The sequence below is a fragment of the Pleurodeles waltl genome, chromosome 9 (assembly GCF_031143425.1).
Source record: "Pleurodeles waltl isolate 20211129_DDA chromosome 9, aPleWal1.hap1.20221129, whole genome shotgun sequence".
Lineage (NCBI taxonomy): Eukaryota > Metazoa > Chordata > Amphibia > Caudata > Salamandridae > Pleurodeles > Pleurodeles waltl.
In genome coordinates, this window is record NC_090448.1 from 288,964,812 (window position 1) to 288,985,175 (window position 20,364).

The 20,364-nt window shown below is 40.5% G+C and overlaps 1 protein-coding gene across 1 annotated transcript in view; it reads right to left on the reverse strand.

The window, feature by feature from the left end:
• Nucleotides 1–20,364, reverse strand: part of ACY1 (aminoacylase 1) — a 91,498-nt gene that overhangs the window by 9,192 nt on the left and 61,942 nt on the right. The window contains exons 12-14 of the mRNA XM_069206741.1: nt 19,324–19,392; nt 19,071–19,150; nt 12,356–12,416 (exon numbers count right to left, since the gene is read on the reverse strand). Of these exons, the coding sequence (XP_069062842.1) occupies nt 12,356–12,416; nt 19,071–19,150; nt 19,324–19,392 (210 nt within the window). The remainder of the gene's footprint in view (nt 1–12,355; nt 12,417–19,070; nt 19,151–19,323; nt 19,393–20,364) is intronic.

The window sequence follows — 20,364 nt, forward strand, 5'->3', positions numbered from 1 at the left end:
TGTTGCCTGGTTACAGCGAAGATTTGGGTTTATCTAGATACGTTCATAGAAGCTCAGAAACTTGGCTAAAACAGTTAGGCATAGAGTAATCACTTGCAAGCGTGCTTCAAAAACATTCGAAAATGTCAGCATCCATTACAGACGTGTATGTTATGCTAATATATTTCATATTTGTACATTCAATGGTATTGAGTATACTATTCACTTAGCATAAGTATACTAGGTCTGAAAACCAGAGAATGCTGTATGTAGAAGATCACCATATGTATTCAGTTTCACACTGCTACAGCTGGAAGGGAAAATTCAATTTTGCTTTCGAATATTAGTGATGACTCGGGAGCGTCTACAAGCTGAACATGTGCAGTTCTGTGCTAGTGAAGCTCAAAGTTAAAGCACCAACTCTGTGTATCCTAATGCTTCTAATAAGGGCACAGTCTTTACCTTGGTGTTGGAAGCACAGGTTGCGAGCTGTTTAGACGCCACCAGCTGAATGAATGATTGAAATGTTTACTGAGCGCAAACAGATCACAGAAGCATTTTGACACCAGGTGAATGAGTGATGAAAAGGAGGAGAAAACAAAACAAAAAGACTTGACAGTACCCTATGCATTACTCACAAGTGATCTGAATTCAGCAGTAATCTTAACAGGTGTGTCACAATTGTCTTTCTAGTTAAAGAGGTAGGTTTTAAATATTTAGCTATAGACTCTTAAGCTGACTGCCTGTCAAGGTTTTCTTTTTTTTCTTTTTTTTTTTTTTTCCAAATGACGAACACCTGCCTGACCTCCAAGGCAGATTACAAAACAAGTCTAGGAGTATATTTGATGACTCAGGTCATGGGAGCAGGTGCACTGACCATTTATCACTTTATTGATTGGATATAAAGCTTCAAAATGTGTCCTTTACTTATCTAGCTCAGAGATGTGTTAAAATTTACACATTTCTAAGTGAGCCTTACAGCTGTATTCTGGATAAGTTAAAGGCCTGAGCAAAGTACTTTCATGCATGCCCAAATGGTAGGCATTGTCTATCCTGAAAAGGATGGATGATTAAACTAACTGAGCACAAATCCCAGACTAGATGACTTTGAAACTTTTCCTGAGGAATTTAATTTGGTAGGAGCATGCAGACACAACATCGCCAAATTGAGACTCCAAGGACTAGTCTGTCAATTTTAAGGCTTAATTGTTTACTACATTGACTGGATTAGGGGGAAACCTAACGTTTACAGGCCAGAAACTATTGTTCCATGAGAAGTCAGGGCCACACATTAAAATGTGTGTTTTGTCTGTTCGGTTTTAACAAATATTTGCTCATCCTGGTTTGGATAGCAGCAAAACAGGTCTTAAGAAATTGCTGAGTCTCATCGGTAGGCGGTCAAGGCGAAACAGAAGTGGAGTGGCATCAGCATATGCATGGTTCAGAAAGTCTCGGACTGCAGGTGTCACTTTTTTTTTCGTGTCCTGTAAAATTGTGGCAGGGAAATTATCAGGAGATCCAGATTTAAAATACTTATGTAGTTGGAATGTGCTGTCCTGAATGGCAGGGGTAAGGTTCATTTTAGAAATCCCTTGCCTGTCAAGGCAGTCAACTCCTTTTGAGAATATTTCTTGTTTGTAGTTGGGATTTGTTCTAATCTCATGCGAGACTGGGCCATTTATAATACTTTCATACATGGTTTGAACCATGCCAGCAAAATAGGAGGACAATTTGTCTCATACTTCATGGGTACGAATCACTAACCATGAGAAAAAAAAAGACGTCTTTATTTGTGGTTCCAAAATAGACATTTTTATCTTGTCAAAAACAATTGCTTTAGCTCCTCAAATGCGATTTAGAAATGAACAGTGCAATATTGTCATGAGATTGACGCCAGTTTCTTTCCACTTGCCAGGACTTTAGCTTTAAGAAAGACTGAACCGATGCTGGGAGGCTGCATAGGAGGAGCTTTGTTGGCTGTGCAAGGTCTTTTAATGGAACACAAACAACAATTAACAAATAATAATAGGCTTTCATGGTTCACTGTTTGAGGCATATTTACACAGCCCTCTTCGAATTTTTGAGAGATGGATCAATCCTACTTTAACATAAAGAGAAAATGGGTTGAATTCGAGATGCCCCCATTTTACAGGGGATAGTAGACAAAATATCAAATTCGACTAAGAAATGGCCATGCTAACCACCAGGGTTGGGAGACTAAACTTTATTAAACCAGATGATCTAACAAGGTGTAATATGTGGCCACCTTGGCGATTAACAACTTGTACTAGGCGTACACTAGTCTTCAGCAGGATTTGTTTTTTGGCTAAGGGCATGACTGGGATTTGAACCAATGCTAAAATCACACAAGATACAAAAGCTAACATCGTCTGCAAGCTTTTCTAAAAAAAAAAAAAAAAAAAAAAAAAAAAAAAGGAGCAAAGAGCATCAGGACTTTGTAAATGATCAAAGGTTGATTAAACAAGAGGCTTTCAAAGCCATTTTCCAGCCCACAACCGCTAAATACATATCATATTCCATTAAGTTATCTGCAGTAATCTTCAAGGGCTCTTTATAGATGAGTTCAGTTTCAGTCCTTAGTTTTTTTTTTTCTGTCTTTATGTATCATCTTAAAGCTGGTGGGTACGGGACTAACAAGGTCCGGATTCATTCATCAAGATCTCAGTTAAACTAAAAAACCCTTGCATTTGTTAAGCAACAAAAAAAAAAAAAAAACTCCTTTGTGTTTGGAAAGGGATGCAATATTAATTAAGGCAATCCTCACCCGCACACACCAATTAACCAGCATTATCCATCAAGGACATAGTATTGAACACTTCTTAAACACAAGATAGTACTTTATTCAAAGCAGTGAGGGTTAAGAATGTGTGATGAACATTTGGATATATCTCTTGTTCACCCAGACATTTTTAATTGTTGAAATATTCGTTAGTATGATGGCAATTCTTATTCACGATTGGCAGAATAGTAGCACATTAAAAGGATTTTGGAATTTGTTTAAAAGCGATTTTAACTTCGAAATTTCCATCAATGTGAAAAATACTGAATTTAGCAGTACGTACTCTTCTTTGACATAGAGGGCCGCCAAGATATTAAAAGCAGCCCAGATAGCAGTTCTAGCTAAAATGTTCCTTCTCAATAGGCTTCTCCCCTTCCGTCAAGCTGTTGTAGGGTGTGTGGCCTCCGAAAACAGATTTGGGGGGGGGGGAGATTTTTGGAGCATATTCCCTCATACGTACCACAGCAAGCTGCGCTGAACAATCATCATTTATAAGGTAGGAGAAAGTTAGCACTTAGTGGGTGGCACAGTGGCATTGTACTACTAAAGGCTTAGGTATGATGAAGGAGTAGGGGAGAGCACAATCCGTAAAGCTTTTGAATGGTATTTGATGCATGTGGGGCCTTTGCCGATAAGAGGTGGGCCACACAATCATGCAGAGTTAGAAGAAGATACCTTATTTTATTGGTGTGATCCCGTTGGAGAAGAATTATTTCACATGCATGGCAAGTAAATGTGAAGGGAGTGTAGCACTGTACCTGTGCAGCTCTCCAAGTCTCAGCTTTCACCAGAGATGACCAGTAAAGCCATGGGATAAACTATAGCAAACATAAAAGATGACGACAGGAAGGGTTGCAATTTGTCTACTCACTGATAATCACTCGGGGTAGTGCTCCAACCCTTTGTTCTTCTGCCCACAATGTCAACTCAGTTTGAACAAAGCCATAGGCAAATCAGTCTTGACCCTGCTTCAATAGAAACAGTCCAGCCCAAACTATCAGGTCAGGCCCCCTTGAACTGGAAAACATGCAACCCAAGACTGTTTTCTCCCTGATTAGTTTGGTGGATTAATAGAGCGCATGGCTACCCGGAGGCATTCCAGTGCTAAAACGGAGGAGGGAGAACCAAAAATGGGACTATGCTGGAAAGAGTAAGGTCTTCAGTTTTCCACGAAAAGAAAGTTCAGAGTTGTCCAGTCGGAGTGCCAAGGGAAGGGAATTCCATATATTAGCTGCTCTAAATGCAAAGATCTGCCTCCCCATCTGGCTTTCTTGACACAAGTGTTAATTAGAACAGCAGATGAGGATTTAAGAGATCTCCGGGGAGTGTAGGGTGTGATAATTTGTCAAAGAAAAGCCGGACCCTTGACATGAAGAGCTCGTGCACGATACACATAGTTTTAAAATTTATCCTTTGCTGGATAGGGAGCCAGTGGAGGAAATCTAAGGCTGGTTTGGCAGATAGATGTCTAGGGGTGTCCATGAGTAAGCGTACTGCTGCGTTTTGTATCACCTGCAATCTCTTTACTATGCAAGTAGGAGAACTCTAAAACAGGACATTCCCATAGTCCAAACGAGATAATGTGAGGGCCTGAGTAATGAGTCTTCTGGCAAGAAAAGGAAGAGATTTAAACATTTTCCTAAGGATTCTTAAAAAATTGAAGCAAGTGGCCACAAGTTTTTTTTGCATGCTGTTCCATTGTAAGGCGAGAGTCCAGCCAAACACCTAAACTTTTTATAGTTTAGGTTTGGAGGTGGGGAGACCGTTCAGTCCTTCTGGGATTGAGATAGGAGTTTTAAGTAAGGAAGAATTCCCGACAAACGTAATAAATTTTTGTCATTTAATTTAAACTTGCTGACTGCCATCCATCTGGCGACATCTGAAAGGCAGGAAAATAGAGCGGCCTGATCAGAGTTCACATTGGTGGAAAAGGAGTACACCAAATGAGTGTCATCAGCATAATATATTAAGAATAGACCATAGTGTTCCACAATCCTAGCCAGAGGAGACATGTAGACATTAAAAAGGGTGGGGCTCAGGGAGGAACACTGAGGAACCCCGCAAGTAAGAGGAAAGGTATTGGAAAGAAAAAAAAGACCTATCTTCCAAAAAAAAGAGGAGAGCCAATTGAAAGTAGTACCCTCAAATCCTGCTTGGGTGATTCTTTGTAGAAGGATTTTAGGATCCACTGTATCGAACGTAGCACTCAAATCTAATAGAATGATTGCAGCATTACCACCTGCATCTAGATGTTGGCGAGTGTCTTCTGTCACAGCCAGTAGGGCAGTTTCCCTGCTACGTTGACATCTGAAACCCATTTGGGTGGGATGAAGAAGCTTGTGTTCTTCCAAGAAACCGGTTACTTGTTTATTAACATGTTTTTCAACTGTTTTGAATGCTACAGGAAGGAGAGCAGTAGGTCTATAATTGCTAAGTAGAGTTGCATCCAGCATAGTTTTTTCAATAAAGGTTTAATACCAGCATGTTTCCAGGCTTATGGTAGCTTGCCAGCTGTGAGAGAGTCATTAAGAATATTAGTTAGAACTAGCACTATGACATCCGCACCTTGAGCTAGTATGGACGGAGGGGAATGATCCAAAGGGGATTCTGATTTTATTTTTGACAGAAAATAGCCAAGTAATTCTCCGGTCATGGGTTGATAGACAGAGAATGGGTCTAGGACAGAGATATTCAACCCGAGATGTCAATTTAAGCTCTTGGGATAGGTTGTTAGGAAAGGTTGCCTGAATGTCAAGGATTTTCTTTTGGAAAAAATGTGCCAAATTATTACTATGTTCTTTAAATGTTTCCACTAGATTAGTAGAAACAGGTTCAGAAGTAATTTCTTTGAATATAGAGAAATTCTCCTTAGGGGAATTGGAGAACTGTTCTATTTTAGAGGCATAATAGGCTGCCTGCACAGATTTAATGTCCATATTATTAGGGCTTATCAGTCATGTGTAGCTTGGTTTCAGTGGCATAGTGAGCAAGGGGCCCACGTCTGGGCATACCATTGCCACCTAGGAGGTTACATCAAATACACAAAAGGTGAGGGGAAGAATGTTTGCAATTTGTCAAACCAATGGCAAGCACTTTGGCTAGCATCTCACCTCAATGTTTTTTTTTTCCTCACTGTGCCACCTCAGTTTGAACACAGCCATATGCAAATCATTCCTGGTCCTTCTCCAATAGGAACTGTCCAGCCAAAACTGCCTGGCCAGGTCCTCCCTCGCCTGGAAAATAAGTAACCCAAGACCAGTTTCGCCCTGATTAGGCCTCATCAGTCAGGCATAGATAAAAATTAGTAGTGGCTTTGGTATAAACAGTGGATTAATCTGCAGTGATACTTAAAATGTAAAGAAGGTTCATGGATTGTAAATTCCTGAATTTCACTTAGTGTTCTTGCTGAAGTCAGAGACAGTAGTAGCACTGCTCTGCAACAGAAGAATCCAACATTAGCCTATAAATAGGCTAAAATTGTCTCCTCTATATCTAGAGTAAGAGTCCCCATTTATTTGCTGAATTCCTCTCTCTGAAAACTCAGTGAAGTCTGCGACACCATGAAGGTCCAGCAATCAAAAATCTAGCTATGGCTGCAAGATGCACACTGACTGATGATAGTGTGAGGACTGTACGTGCCAGGTGTAGCAGACAAGGGAAAATCTGATGGGGCTGTATATAGAAAGAACTGAAGCCTTTGGATGAACACCAAACACAGAATATCTCCCCTTTAGCTCTGTAGGTTGTTAGTATACAGTGCTCTGGCTTGCCTGAGAATGTCCCTACAGTCTGCTGGAATGTGTAACTGAAAATCCATGGATTCAGATTGTCTGATGGTTTTACAGACTTCAGGCTATGATGTAGGACTGTCGGCTGTACATGGGGAGAATACTCACCCATGATCCCAGTGGAACACCACATAAAGAGGAATTAATGGTATAGGGCTATGTTTATGTACCACACAAAAAGTTAAGGGAAGCAACGGGCTCAGAATATATATGCAGATTTAAGATTAATGAACAAGTTACCAGTAGAGAGGAAAAACTAGTTGTGGATTCCTTAACTTCGAATTACCCCAGGCGTCACCCTGGATCTGGAGATTTTTCTTGATCAGTACCCCTGTGCGCTGTTAGGTAGCGTTGATCTGCTCTGCATCAGTTGTAAGCATCATTTGTGCCGGATAGGACAGCGCAGCTCCTATATAGGTGCCATCCCGGCGAGCTGACATCAGTTTCTTTTCATGACTTTCCGCTCCAGAAGGGCAGGGCCATGAAAAAGACAGACCACTGATGCGTCAAAACTAAGGCTGTGAAAGGGGAGTCTCTGCACCTAGAAGTCAATTTGCAGAGCTGGGAGGATGGGGGTAATCAGTAAGGAATATTCAACAAGATATTGTCTCTACCAGATAGCGGAAGGTAAGAGTTCATCTGATAGAGACTTTTAGTTGCAGATTCCTTACCTTAGAACAGATACCCAAACAATACCATACCCGACGAAGGATCTGTGAACTAAGATCATACTAGAAAGTCCTACAGCACCAAACAAGCAAAGTGCCCGTCCCTATGGACCGGACTGTCCAGGCAATAGTGTTTAGTAAACGTGTGCAGAGATGCCCACATTGCTGCCTGACCGATGTCAGGGATTGGAACTCCGCATGCTAACGTAGTGGTCACAGCTGTAGCTCTTGCAGAATGAGCACACAAACCCTCATGGGGTTGCTTTTTGGACAGCACGTAGCAGATGTTGATGCAAATTATGACCCATCTGGAAATGGTTTGCTTCTGCACTGCCCGACCTTTCTTCGCATCCACATAACGGACAAAGAGCTGAACATTCTCCCTGAACTTTTTTGTATAATCAAGGTAGAACTCCAACACTCTTTTCAGGCCCAGGTGGTGGAGTCTCTCCTCTTACTTAGAAGGATGTAGGGGTGAGTAAAAAGTAGGCAAGGTGATAGATTGGCCTACATGTAAGAGGCGTGACCACTTTTGGAAAAAAACAGAGGCCTAGATCGAAGCACCACTTTGTGGATGGAAAGGAAGGGCGGCTTAGAGGACAATGCCTGCAGCTCACTCACCCTGCAGGCAGATGCAATGACCAGGCTGTTTTCAAAGGGAGAGGTCTGAGAAGACAGTATAAAAGAGAAGATGTTTTCAAAGTGAGAAACTGGAGAGGACAATTCTGGAGAGCTTCAAAGGGAGCACACATCAGGAATGATGGAACCAAATTCAAATCCCATTGAGGCCTAATGAACAGGGATAGAGGAAACATATGCAAGACCTTTGAGGAACCTATCTACAATAGGAAACTTAAATAAGGAGGGTTAATCAGGCACCCACAAAAAAGCACAAAACTGCAGACAAAGAACCTTTGAGAGTGCCCATTGCAGAGCCCTGCTGGGGCAAACAAAGGGATAAACAGACCTTCAAAAAGAGGAGCAGAAAGGGGTTGAACAGACTTGTCTGAGCACCATGCCACAAATCTTTACCACGTTTTATACAGTGTATACCGTTTTGGTGCAGGGATGCATGGCTGCCAAGATTAAGTTACAGACTTTGGGAGGAAGGTCAAAGCTGTAACTGTCACCACTCAATCTCTACACAAGAAGACAGAGTGGACAGGTTCGGGTGCACGACCCTCCTGTGCTGCTGCAACAGAAGATCCTCCCGAAGGAACAGTCTAATCGGAGGATCAATGTCCATGCTCAGTAGCTCTGGCTACTACAGTCTGGAGTCACAAGGATTGCTTGCATCTACAGTCATTCTTGATCTTCTTGAAAACTGGCCTCCTGTGCGCCTTCCCACCCATACCACTTCTGCTCAGAGTTCCACTCAAGAAGAAAAGCGTCACTGAGCAACTTCCGACTTGGAAACTCCAACGCGCAAAACTGCAGACGTGTTCTTTGCTGAGGTGAACAGACTCTCCACACTTCTGAAATAGTCCTTGTGCCACCTCCAGAAGGAGGCACCATTCGTGATCAGCTAAGCATTGACGGCTAAGTTTGTACGCTCTGGCATTCAGAGAAGCTCCCAGATGTTGAACCACCTGGGATATGCCCTGCTGTTCCAACCACATCCCGAGGATCAGAGACTCCTGACAGAGTTCACAACCCCACCCTGCTTGTTGCAGTACCACATGGCGGTGGTGTTGTACGTGAACACATGCACTACCTTACCCTTGAGAGAGGAAAGAAATACTTTGCATGCCAGCCCAATTGCACGGAGCTCAAAGAGGTTGATGTGGAGCAGGGACTCTGCCGGAGACCAGATGCCTCTGATCTCCGCTTCCCCCGATGGCCACCCCATCCCAGGGGTGACAAATCTGTCAGTACTTTCATATCCGGTTTAGGAAGGAGAGGGATCTGCCTTTAACCCAATCGCTGTTTGTTAAGCACCACTGCAGAACTCGCACAGTTCCCTCCAAGACCTGGACAATGTCACAGAGATTCCCCTGATGAAGTACGCACTGGAAGCTCAGGTCTCACTGAAGAGCCAGCATATGCCATCTAGCATGTGTCAGTAGCAGGATGCAGGAGGCCATGAAGCCCAGCAGCGTCCGTCATCCTAGTATACGTAAAGTGTAATACAGTGCATACCAATATATAAATATCAATATTTTCTACTCCACCTTTCGTAAGGTTTGGCTGGTTGGTAAAGGGATTGTAGCAACTAATCCCCATAACTGCATTTTTTAAACATATTTGAGGAACAACTAGTGGGTGCGGTATTTTGTGTTTCCTTACTTGTCATTTTGTAAATCATTGTGTAATTTGAATCTCAGTTTTTATTCTGAGCTAAAATGCAATTAAGGTTCACAATGGGAACAGAATAACAATCCAGATTACAATAAACTTGTTTGCTAACAAGAAATACCTTCAATTTTAGGAAATGACCTTTTGTGGCTAGTTTGAATTCAAGGCATGAGTGGATAAATTTGACAAGAAAGCATTTGTAGTATGGCTTCTACCTCTGCTCATATATGTATTCATAATCTTTTATAATATCACACTATACAATGGCTCTATGCTAATATACTTTCACTCACGTCTGCAGTAGTTCATTACCCACACAGTTGATTCCTTGTAAAGTAAACAGAAATATTCCAAGGGTGATTCTTGGGAAACAAGTGCTATTAAGTTTGTAATCCCTATGGACGACTCCTTGTGAAAAAAAACATGAAAAAAAACAAAAAAAAACAATGCTTCTCTATTGGTTTTTATATACTTCTCTGGTTCCCAGATGTGTTTGTCTACTTCACAAAAGAAAGATCACAAGATTCCAAAAAGCCCTTGGTGTTGCAACTTTGTATTGAATCTGACTAGCACGTATGGTATTGATCACAAAGAACATTCTCTGTGCTAGAGGGGGGGCACCACCTTCAGCAAGTCTTGTGAGAATGGTGAAGGCTCATGGGACATGTAGTTCTTATTTTCAATCAGGTGTTTCACAAAATGTGTCTTTCTAAGACACAAGGCTTCTGTTCTGGTAGCACCAACACCATGCACACCCTTCCATTCTCATCTTCTAGAGAAATGCACGCTCAGAAGCTTTCAAGTAGCATGTACCTCAGGACCAGTGCCCAATGGTAAGCATGTCCTTTACTACATTCTGACAGCTGGCCTCTTCTGATGGTCATCAGTTCCAATATATTGATTAGTAAAACCCTCACTTCAGTGGATTACAGTGGATCACAGCCCTCTCTCTGACAACAAAAAGCCTCTGGTGAAGCTCTGTAAATGTGCTGCTGCAGTCCATACTAATAAAAATCAAGTTGATACTACAGTTCATCTTGATTATTTTTTTTAATAATCTATAATGTGGCATTGTTCCTCAGGGTCCTCGAAAGGTCTGGGAGAGTCACTGGATTGAGCTTGTCCATTTTATGTTTTGGAGGACATAAATCAACATGCTTACTGAACAATGAGTATCCATCAAAAGTTTTATCCGTCATGCGATTTTGGCCTTCGGGTAAGCTAGTCTTGCCTACATATTTTTACCATCCCTGTGAGTTAGTGGATCCATGGCCTGCCACATCTATTGGTGAATTAATGATAGCTTATGAAGTTCTTTCTCCCTCATGAAAAATGACCTCAGCACCCCGCTTTTAAACTTCTGATAAGAGATCTAAGTAAGGTGCTACAACTCACCACATTTGGGAGTTGAACCTGTCTTAGCAAGCCATGACATTAGATGCTCGGACTAATGTGGCAATCATTGCAGACACTCTTCTCCCAAAGGTGTTAATTCCTGTACTTGCCTGTTCTAGGGGGCTGAAGAGAGAGAACATGGATGTATCTATCTTCCCTGAGCTGCATGCATTACCGGAATGTCTGCTTTAGAGGCATGAAGGAGTGTTATCTAGATCCTTGTATTTTTTGCCCAGTCTGGGAAATCATAGCAGCCATTTTTGGAAGTGCGTCTATTAATTTTACTCCTTCTTTCCAGAGATGCTCTTTTATAGGTATAGCTTTGCTCAATTTTCTTTGCTGGTTTTCTACAATTATACAAGAGAAATGTGTTTTTCTGCTTTATGTAGGGAGTTCAAATGTTTTGAAAATGAAAACTCCTTTCATAAGGACATGAAATTTAGCATTGATGTGTGGTGGTGTTGGGGTTAGTTCCATCACATGGGCTACGTAATCAAGCCATCCACTTCTGCAAAATATATGCTTCTTAAAATGTCCCTTTTAAAAAGTAATTTATATATCGATTGTCACATAATGTACCTGCCTGGATTCAACATGGAGATGTAGGCTTGTGCGATTTTTGACAGCCCCTTTCGTCTTATATGATATTGATGTTTATTTTTCCATTGAAGATGGCTTTTTGGCACTTTAGGTGACACTTGTTCCTTCTTTGCAATCTTCTCTGGTCAATGAGAGTTTTGGCTGAAAAATGTCTGCATTCCCTATTTATTTGGTAAGTAATCTGGATAACAAAAATACAGTGCCCATCCTGTGAGGCTATCAGAGTAAGCTTTCATTTTAACACATGCTTCATAGTGTATAAAGTTACCTCTTTTTGAAGACTCTTCCATGTCCAGAAAATGTTGGTGGAAGACAGACACATGCTAACCCTTACATATCCCCCCCATCTCCAGAAAGGAAAAGGTATGAAGATAGACTTTATAAACAAAAGAGTGACTTATCAGAAGATAGAGCAAAGCTCTGGGGTTCCAATTCAACATGACGTGCAGCAGAAATCTGTGGTGAGAGGTCCTCTGGGAGGATGGAGTTCAGAGCACTCTCACCTCTGATTGGAGCTCAGTTCATTTTTCAATTAGGTAAATATAGTACTGGAGTGACAGTAGGTTGTGGCCTTTCATGTTAGTATATTCATACTGCTATTATAAGGTTACTCTGGGACTCCCACCTTGACACAGGAAATTATTCAACCATGTGAATCTATGAAAGAACCAATGCTAGAGAATCTGGTAGAACATTATTACTACACTCCCAACAATATAAAATGTAGTAGAAGATCCGATTTGTTTTTGCATCTTTAACATTAAAACATAAACAGTGTTCGCATCCTTATTCCAATATATAATGATTCATGCAGCTTAAGCAGTTCTTACCTCTCTTAGATAACGACTATCAGTACCTGCAGGGAAAATCTCTGGCTTCAGAGTGAGGTTTCTGAAATGAAGAGAAACAGAAGCTAATTGTTATATCAAAAACAGTACACCCTCTTATAAAGCAAACATATGGTTCTTGCCAGGGCCTAAAACTCTTCTTACAATAAACATTATGGTGCTAAATAGTACCTTGGGGCAAATACACACCACACCCAAGGAGTTTATGAAATTCAACTCCTGGGTTTCCGTGGGTCTTTGTGTGATTATATTTTGGCCATCTGTTGTTTGTGTTGTAATTTGATGAGGTGTTGAAGCACTTTGTGACAAGTACAACACTACTGTGGAACACATGGTTACAGATAGATAGTAGATTAATATGTGCTTTATTTTCCTTGTAGGATTATTTATGCTAGGTCTGTGTTCTTTAAATCTCATGCAATTACTCTAGTGTTTTGAATAGGCATAGATAATTTCAAGTGGATCTCTATAGCTAGGATGTCAGATGTTATTGGGAGTGGTGGACTTGTGCGCAAGTCAGTTGGATGAGTAGGCAGAAAGAGAGAAGAGTTTGGAAAGCACATCTCAGAATTCACTGTAGTCTGAAAGATTTGGAATGATTCAGAGAGAGGAGGTCATGGATGTGTTTTTGAAATAAAAAATATATACATATATGAATAAATACACACAAATATACATAGACACATTATGCATATTATTATATAAGATATATATAACTATATATACATACGCACAGATAATACATATACTCGCACACACCCACCCACACATACATACTGGTAATAGCATTCACATGGCCAGACATACACATATGCACTACACAGATATACATACACTGTTAAATACATTTTTAAAATCTCTATATATGTATATTCTAATAGAAGCATAAACTCATATTCACATGTATATATATATATATATATATATATATAAATAACCTCATCTACATACCCAAACATACATATTTGTGTAATGTTTGAATGTACATGCAGTGTCACTTTTTAGTATAGTTTTAATATATTATTATATCCCTATTGAAAGCATAGTAAACACATGATTAGGTTAATTCCTATAATTAAATTGACGTACTCTGATATATCTGTGTTATAATACACAGACTCATGTTATGTACTAAGACATACATATATTGTTAATGCATAAATAACATGTTTTTCTGTATATAAAATTCTTCTCTACTTATACACTTCTTAATCTCATGCACAAGTACATGCACAGCCATATTCATTTTCCCATAAACGCATGTCCATTTTTTACTCAATCATATTACATATTCATTACCTAGTGGCAGTGAACACTAGGTAGTTATAGTTAGGTCTGCTTTTCCATAGAAGAAGAGTTTTTCGGGTTTGCTAATAACTTTGGGAAAGTTTCACAAAGTTTTCCAAAAAAAAGGTAGTCCACCTCAGCTCTTTCCTGGAAAGTTTCGGGGTGATCCGTCAAGTGCTGGATGAGAAAAAAGGGAGGTCCCAAAATGCAATATCCCCATGCATTTTCCATTGACAGCAAACAATGCTGAACAGAATTACATCACATTTGGCAGGAAGCTAGATCTTGATCCGCAGATTGCACTTTTTGTAATTTGGGGGACATTCATTCAGTAGTCAAAAATGGAGTCCTGTGACTGGTCGAGTGACCCGTATTTCCTGTGAGCCTTGACGCTCTTGTAGAAGTGAGAGGCTCCGCGAGTCTCACTAACACTCTAATTGCCTGGCTGTTTGAGTTTTGAAAGTGAAATGGCCGCCATTATTGTTTACTTCGAAAAATTGCATGTGTTGTGGAAATTAAGGTAAAAAGCTATACAAGGGGGCAGCAGCAAGGCATCCTGTCCCCCTAGATTTTGATAAGAGGTCTCTAAGACATAAGTACTGTGCTGAAAGTAAATGTATATTGTTTTACACAGGACTCTTGCACAAGTGTGATTAGTAAAATGGAGTAGATGAGTTGTGAATGCACTCTACTAGAAGAAACAGATACTGTGCACTTTAATATTGAGAGAAGATATGCAAAACATAAGTACTGTCATGAATGGAATATTAGTTCTTGTTTGCAAAACATAATACAATCTAGCAAGACTCTTGTGGGATCGTAAAAAAAACAAAAACAAGGAAGGAGTAGGTGATCTTTGAATACACACTGAATGTGTTCTGAGTAGAGAGTTAAGTCTCTCCTCGCACTCTACTAAGCATACTCATCGTACAATCGAGGGGGGTCACAGAATATGTCATGAGTGATGTCATATGTGAGGTCATTAGCAATGCATGGCTGGGGCGCAAGTTATATATAACTGGTGAATTTCTGTGTTTTTTTTCCTTGTTTTTTTTTTTTTTTTGTAAAAAGGCTACCCACTCTAGATAGGTTTAGCAGAGATATAAATTCCTTGCATTTTTGTGATGTTAATAAATTTTGCATCTGTTTGACAAATTTCCACAAAACGTTGGTGACCAATTGACCCCTGTACGTTGGCAGAAGGAGGAAAGTTTAGCAGAGTTTGGTGAACGAGGTGTGAAGAAAGAAGGGGGAATCCCAAAACAAATTCAGTCCCCAGAGCATTTTACATAGACATTTTCTATTGGACGTAGCTCAAAAATGTTCAGTCGGATTTTAATGAAATTTCTCAGGAATGTACACTATACCATGTAGATGAACCTTTTTTTTACATGGCAACTAAATTTGTTTAGTGGTCAAGTTAAAAGGCAAAAAAACTTAGCGATTGCTGTTGTCACGCAGTACTACCGTGGTACACACCCATGAAAAGTCATTAGGTGATTGGTTAATGACGCCTTTTCAAAAATTAAAGGCAGCCATCTTGTTTTAATTGCAGTTTGGCTACGTTATGTGTCACGCCTTCAAGTATAGGTATTAGGGGCCAGATGTAGGAAAGGAAAATTGTGCGACTTGCAAATTGCGAATCTGACCGACTCGCAAATTGCAACTCGCAAAATGGGATGCAGAAAGGTGTCTCAGACACCTTCTGCGAATCGCTATGGGGTCGCAAAGACCCACCTCATTAATATTAATGAGGTGGGTTGCAGTTTGCGACCCCATAGCGAGTCCCTGCACTCACAGGGATGGTGGCCTGCTGTAGTCAGCAGACCTCCATGTCTGTGACTGCTTTTTCAATAAAGCATTTTTTTTTTTCTTTTTGCAGCCCGTTTTCCTTAAAGGAAAACGAGTTGCAAAAAGAAAAAACTTCCGAAACCATTTGGTTTCGTTTTTTTCAGAGCAAAAAATATTTTTTTCGGCATTCACAAAGGGGAAGGGGTCCCATGGGGACCCCTTCCCTTTTGCGAATGAGTTACCACCAGTGTGACACTGGTGGTAACTGCGAGTTGGTTTGCGACCGCATTCGGGGTCACAAAGCAACTCAGCATGGCGATGCGGTCGCAAATAGGAAGGGAACACCCCTTTCTATTTGCGAGTCGCATCCTCAAATTGCGAGTCGGTACCGACTCGCAATTTGAGGATGAGAATCGCGTTCAGCCTTTTGCATGCCGCAAACTGCGTTTTTCGCAGTTTGCGACATGCAAAAGGCTTCCTACATCTGGCCCCTAGTTTGGTATTTGTCCTCTATTTATTACCACTTTGCCATTTCCTTTAGGAAGAGAAAAATATTTATAAGTTTCTATATATTTTTTTAATAAATGTCCTGAGTACACCAATACTGGCACAGGAGTACAGCAGTACCAAAAATACATTTAAAAAAATAAAATGTTAAAAAAATAATTACATTATAGTACACTATTTTTTACAAATACAGGCCCATATTTATACTTTTTGACGCTAAACTGCGCTAACGCAGTTTAGCGTCAAAAAATTTAGCGCCGTCTAACGCCATTCTGAAGCGCCATGCGGGCGCCGTATTTATGGAATGGCGTTAGCCGGCGCTAGCAGACCGGCGCTGCCTGGTGTGCGTGGAAAAAAACCATGTAGACCAGGCAGCGCCGGTGTAGGGGGAAAATGGCGTTAGGGCGTCTTAAAATGGGGCAAGTCAGGTTGAGGCAAAAAAAATCGCCTCAACCCGATTTGCGCCATTTTTTTCGACGCCCAGACGCCATTTAAATGACTCCTGTCTTAGTAAAGACAGGAGTCATGCCCCCTTGCCCAATGGCCATGCCCAGGGGACTTATGTCCCCTGGGCATGGTCATTGGGCATAGTGGCATGTAGGGGGGCACAAATAAGGCCCCCCTATGCCACCAAAAAAATAAAAAAAAATAACAAATTATACTTACCTGAACTTACCTGAATGTCCCTGGGATGGGTCCCTCCATCCTTGGGTGTCCTCCTGGGGTGGGCAAGGGTGGCAGGGGGGGTCCCTGGGGGCATGGGAGGGCACCTGTGGGCTCATTTTGAGCCCACAGGCCCCTTAACGCCTACCCTGACCCAGGCGTTAAAAAGTGGCGCAAATGCGGGGTTTTTTGACCCGACCACTCCCGGGCGTGATTTTTGCCCGGGAGTATAAATACGACGCATTTGCGTCGCCGTCATTTTTTTAGACGGGAATGCCTTCCTTGCATCTCATTAACGCAAGGAAGGCGTTCACGCAAAAAAATGACGCTATTTGCCCATACTTTGGCGCTAGACGCGTCTAACGCCAAAGTATAAATATGGCGTTAGTTTTGCGCCGAATTTGCGTCGAAAAAAACGACGCTAATTCGGCGCAAACGGAGTATAAATACGGGCCATAGTTTACTAAAGTGTATTTTCTAATTGTGACATATTTAAATATGCATACAAAAAAATCTACAGAGTAGCACCGTAATAACTACAAATTACCACACTACTTAAAAATTAGCAGTTCTCCCTAGACTGCTATAAAAATATATAGAAAATTATAAATAACATTTTCTGTCTATTACCACCTAAATAAAGTGGGAATAGGTGGTGAACAACAATAAATCCTAATGCTTACCTATATCTAAGGCCCTAACCCAGGTCACAGCAAAACAGATTACAGAAGGCAGCAAAACTGTAATAAAACCTTTATGACAGCCTTTTACCTTTAGTAAACATTTCCATTAGCTAATCACTTTACAACCACGTTTACCACAGTATACATCGAACTTACCGCTGTATTCCGCCACACATTATATAAAACTTTTATACTGTTTACACATACTACCACAAATTACCGTATACAACTCAATGTATATTCCTGCCACGTTACATCTACATCCATTCACACACTTTCACGCTGCCTGTTTCAGTTAACACACTCCACTCTAAGCTACTCCACTATATGCCACTACACTCTATGCCAATCCGCTGTACACTATGCCACTCCACGGTAGTCTATGCAATTATACTGCACACCACTCCATTCTATGGCACTCCTGTGTGCAGCACTTCACTGTACGTCCCTCCACTGAATGCTATTCCACTGTATACCACTCCACTTTACGACACTACACACTATGCTATTCTACTCTGCCACTCTATTGTGCACCACTTCCGTGAACAATACTGTACCCTACGCTATTCCACTGTATGTCACTCCATGGCAATCCAGTGTACGCCATTCCACTATACGGCACTTCACTCGGTTACTACACTGCACGTAACTTCAGTCTACGATATTCCACTGTACAACACTCCACTGTATGCTAATCCACTAGGTGCCAATCAAAGTCACTAGAATGTATATCACTAAACTCAATATTGTTTCAATCTACACCACTACAGTGTATGCTACTCCACTCTATGCTGCTCCTCTCTATGCCGCTACACTATATGTTATTACACCGTACACCACTCAACTGTACCATATTCCACTTTACAACACTATACTTTACTGTATTCCAGTACACTTTACAACACTCCCTTCTATTCTACTGTACCATACTCCACTGGACACCAGTAAGCTGCATAGTTCGAGAAAAAAATAAAAACAAAGGGTAAGGATAAGTTATAGTTAGGAAAACTATTTCTTCTTTCTATACAAACCCAACCTAACCTACACAATTATTAGAAATTCTAAAGTTATTGTTATAACTTAAATGTATATTTTACACACCTCCTTCCAATTACCATAACTTAGTTATAACTTAGATTCATAATTTACTCACCACCTTCAAATTACTAATAGTCGCAAACCTTTGAACACAGTCTGGTCTCCTCGCGCGCCACACTACATTAAATATAACTTGCCACTCCAGCATGCCTTGTGTTCTCACAAATCATGTATTTTTAGATGTCATAAGCGTTGTTATGAATACTATAAGTTATGTAATATGCAAAGGTATAAATAATGGATGGAGAGGGGGCGAGTTAAAGTTAATGTAGCGTGTGAGTGAGGTGACCAGACTTTCTATGGCGGTGCGCGACTCATAGTAATTTGAAGGTGGTGCATAAAATTATAAATGTAAGTTATAACTATGAGTTATAGTAATTTGCTTGGTGCGTAAATTATTCATTTACTTTATAACTATAGCTTTAGAATTTCTAATGTTTGTGTAGTTTAAATTGGGTTTATATAAAAAGAAGAAATAAAGGTTTTCATAGCTATAACTCATCCTTACCTTTTGGTTGTTTATGTATACATGAAATGTACTTATGAGTTGTGAGGTAATTGTGTGTGCGCATAAGTGTGTTGTGGAGGGTGTAGATCTGTGCTTGTACATTGAGGTAACATAATGGTGGGTGTAATTTTTTCTTTGAAGATAACATCAATAGACTCACAGTTCTTTGCAGGGTCCACTGAAGGCCTTCCACCAAGGATCTGACTCTTCAGTCGATGTCACTGTCTGGTCCATTGTTTTCTATTAATGAAGAAAGAGAAATATCATGTGTTCTTTATGGACAGAGGCAGCGGGGAAAGCGGAATCTTTGAGGGATAAATGGGAAACGGTCATTTTAGACAAGGGCAGGGAAATCAGAGGCTTCCTGAGATAAGAGAAGGAAAGAGGAGTGAGCCAAGAGTAACATAACGCACCTGATAGAATTCATAAGTTACTCCTTCTCCTGCCTGTCGACACCAATTCTGAATATTCACCTCAAAGGCCTGAAATAATACAAAGACCAACAGTGAAATAAATATGGTAAGTCTGAGCGACAGGTAGGGGTACCTCAAAGCTGCTACACTAAGAAAGACACCAGTGAGAAATAATAAATGTAAATGAGATAAAATAAAAGAGAAATGAGGTTGCGAGTTGATATATGCAAGAAACAAAAACAAGAAACCACAAGATGCAGGCATAAAAATGCTGAGCATGTTTAATCTGCCCATTCCCATTTCCTTGCCTGCATATTTATGGTTTTTAGCACATCAGTATTCTAAAGGACAATGTGCCCGGTTTACAGTTTGGGTTTTACAAAAAAAAGTATCACTGACTCTCCCACCTCCCCATGCATCCATCCTATACCCACGACAACCTTAGTACTCAGGTCACAGGTCCAGTCAGATAAGTAGTCAAGTGTAGCTGTCGCCTATTTGTTTCTGCCTTTCAGGTATCACACTCTCAATGCAACGCTGTAGATCAAGGTTTCTCAAAATGTTCAATGACGTTAACTTAATTTTCCTTTAGAAACATAAGCTTGACAATGTTGGGGTACTGCTACTTACCCTCCCATTTTCAATATCAAGAAGATGGTAATGACAGAATTTATTCATATCCCATAAAGTGCTCCCAAAACAAACTTCAGTTAACCTTGGTCTCTTTGCGCCTTTGTCACAATGTCTATTCACAATGCTTACTGGATAAGATAACTTCAAGATCCTTTACCTCATGGACAGAGTTTAATGCCTCATTTGCTGTGACATGTTCCTTCTCTTCAATCTTGTGCGCTTAACTGTTTAGATGTTAATTCATTATTTTCTTGAAAACTCCCCTGGATTTACCAAATCAACCCAATTAAACATATTTAGATCATCTGCAACGAGGCACTATATTTTCCATTGCTCTGCCGAACCTATTTCCTAATATTACTTACTATGACAGAGAGATAGAGAGAAAAAAAAAAGAGAGAGAAAGAG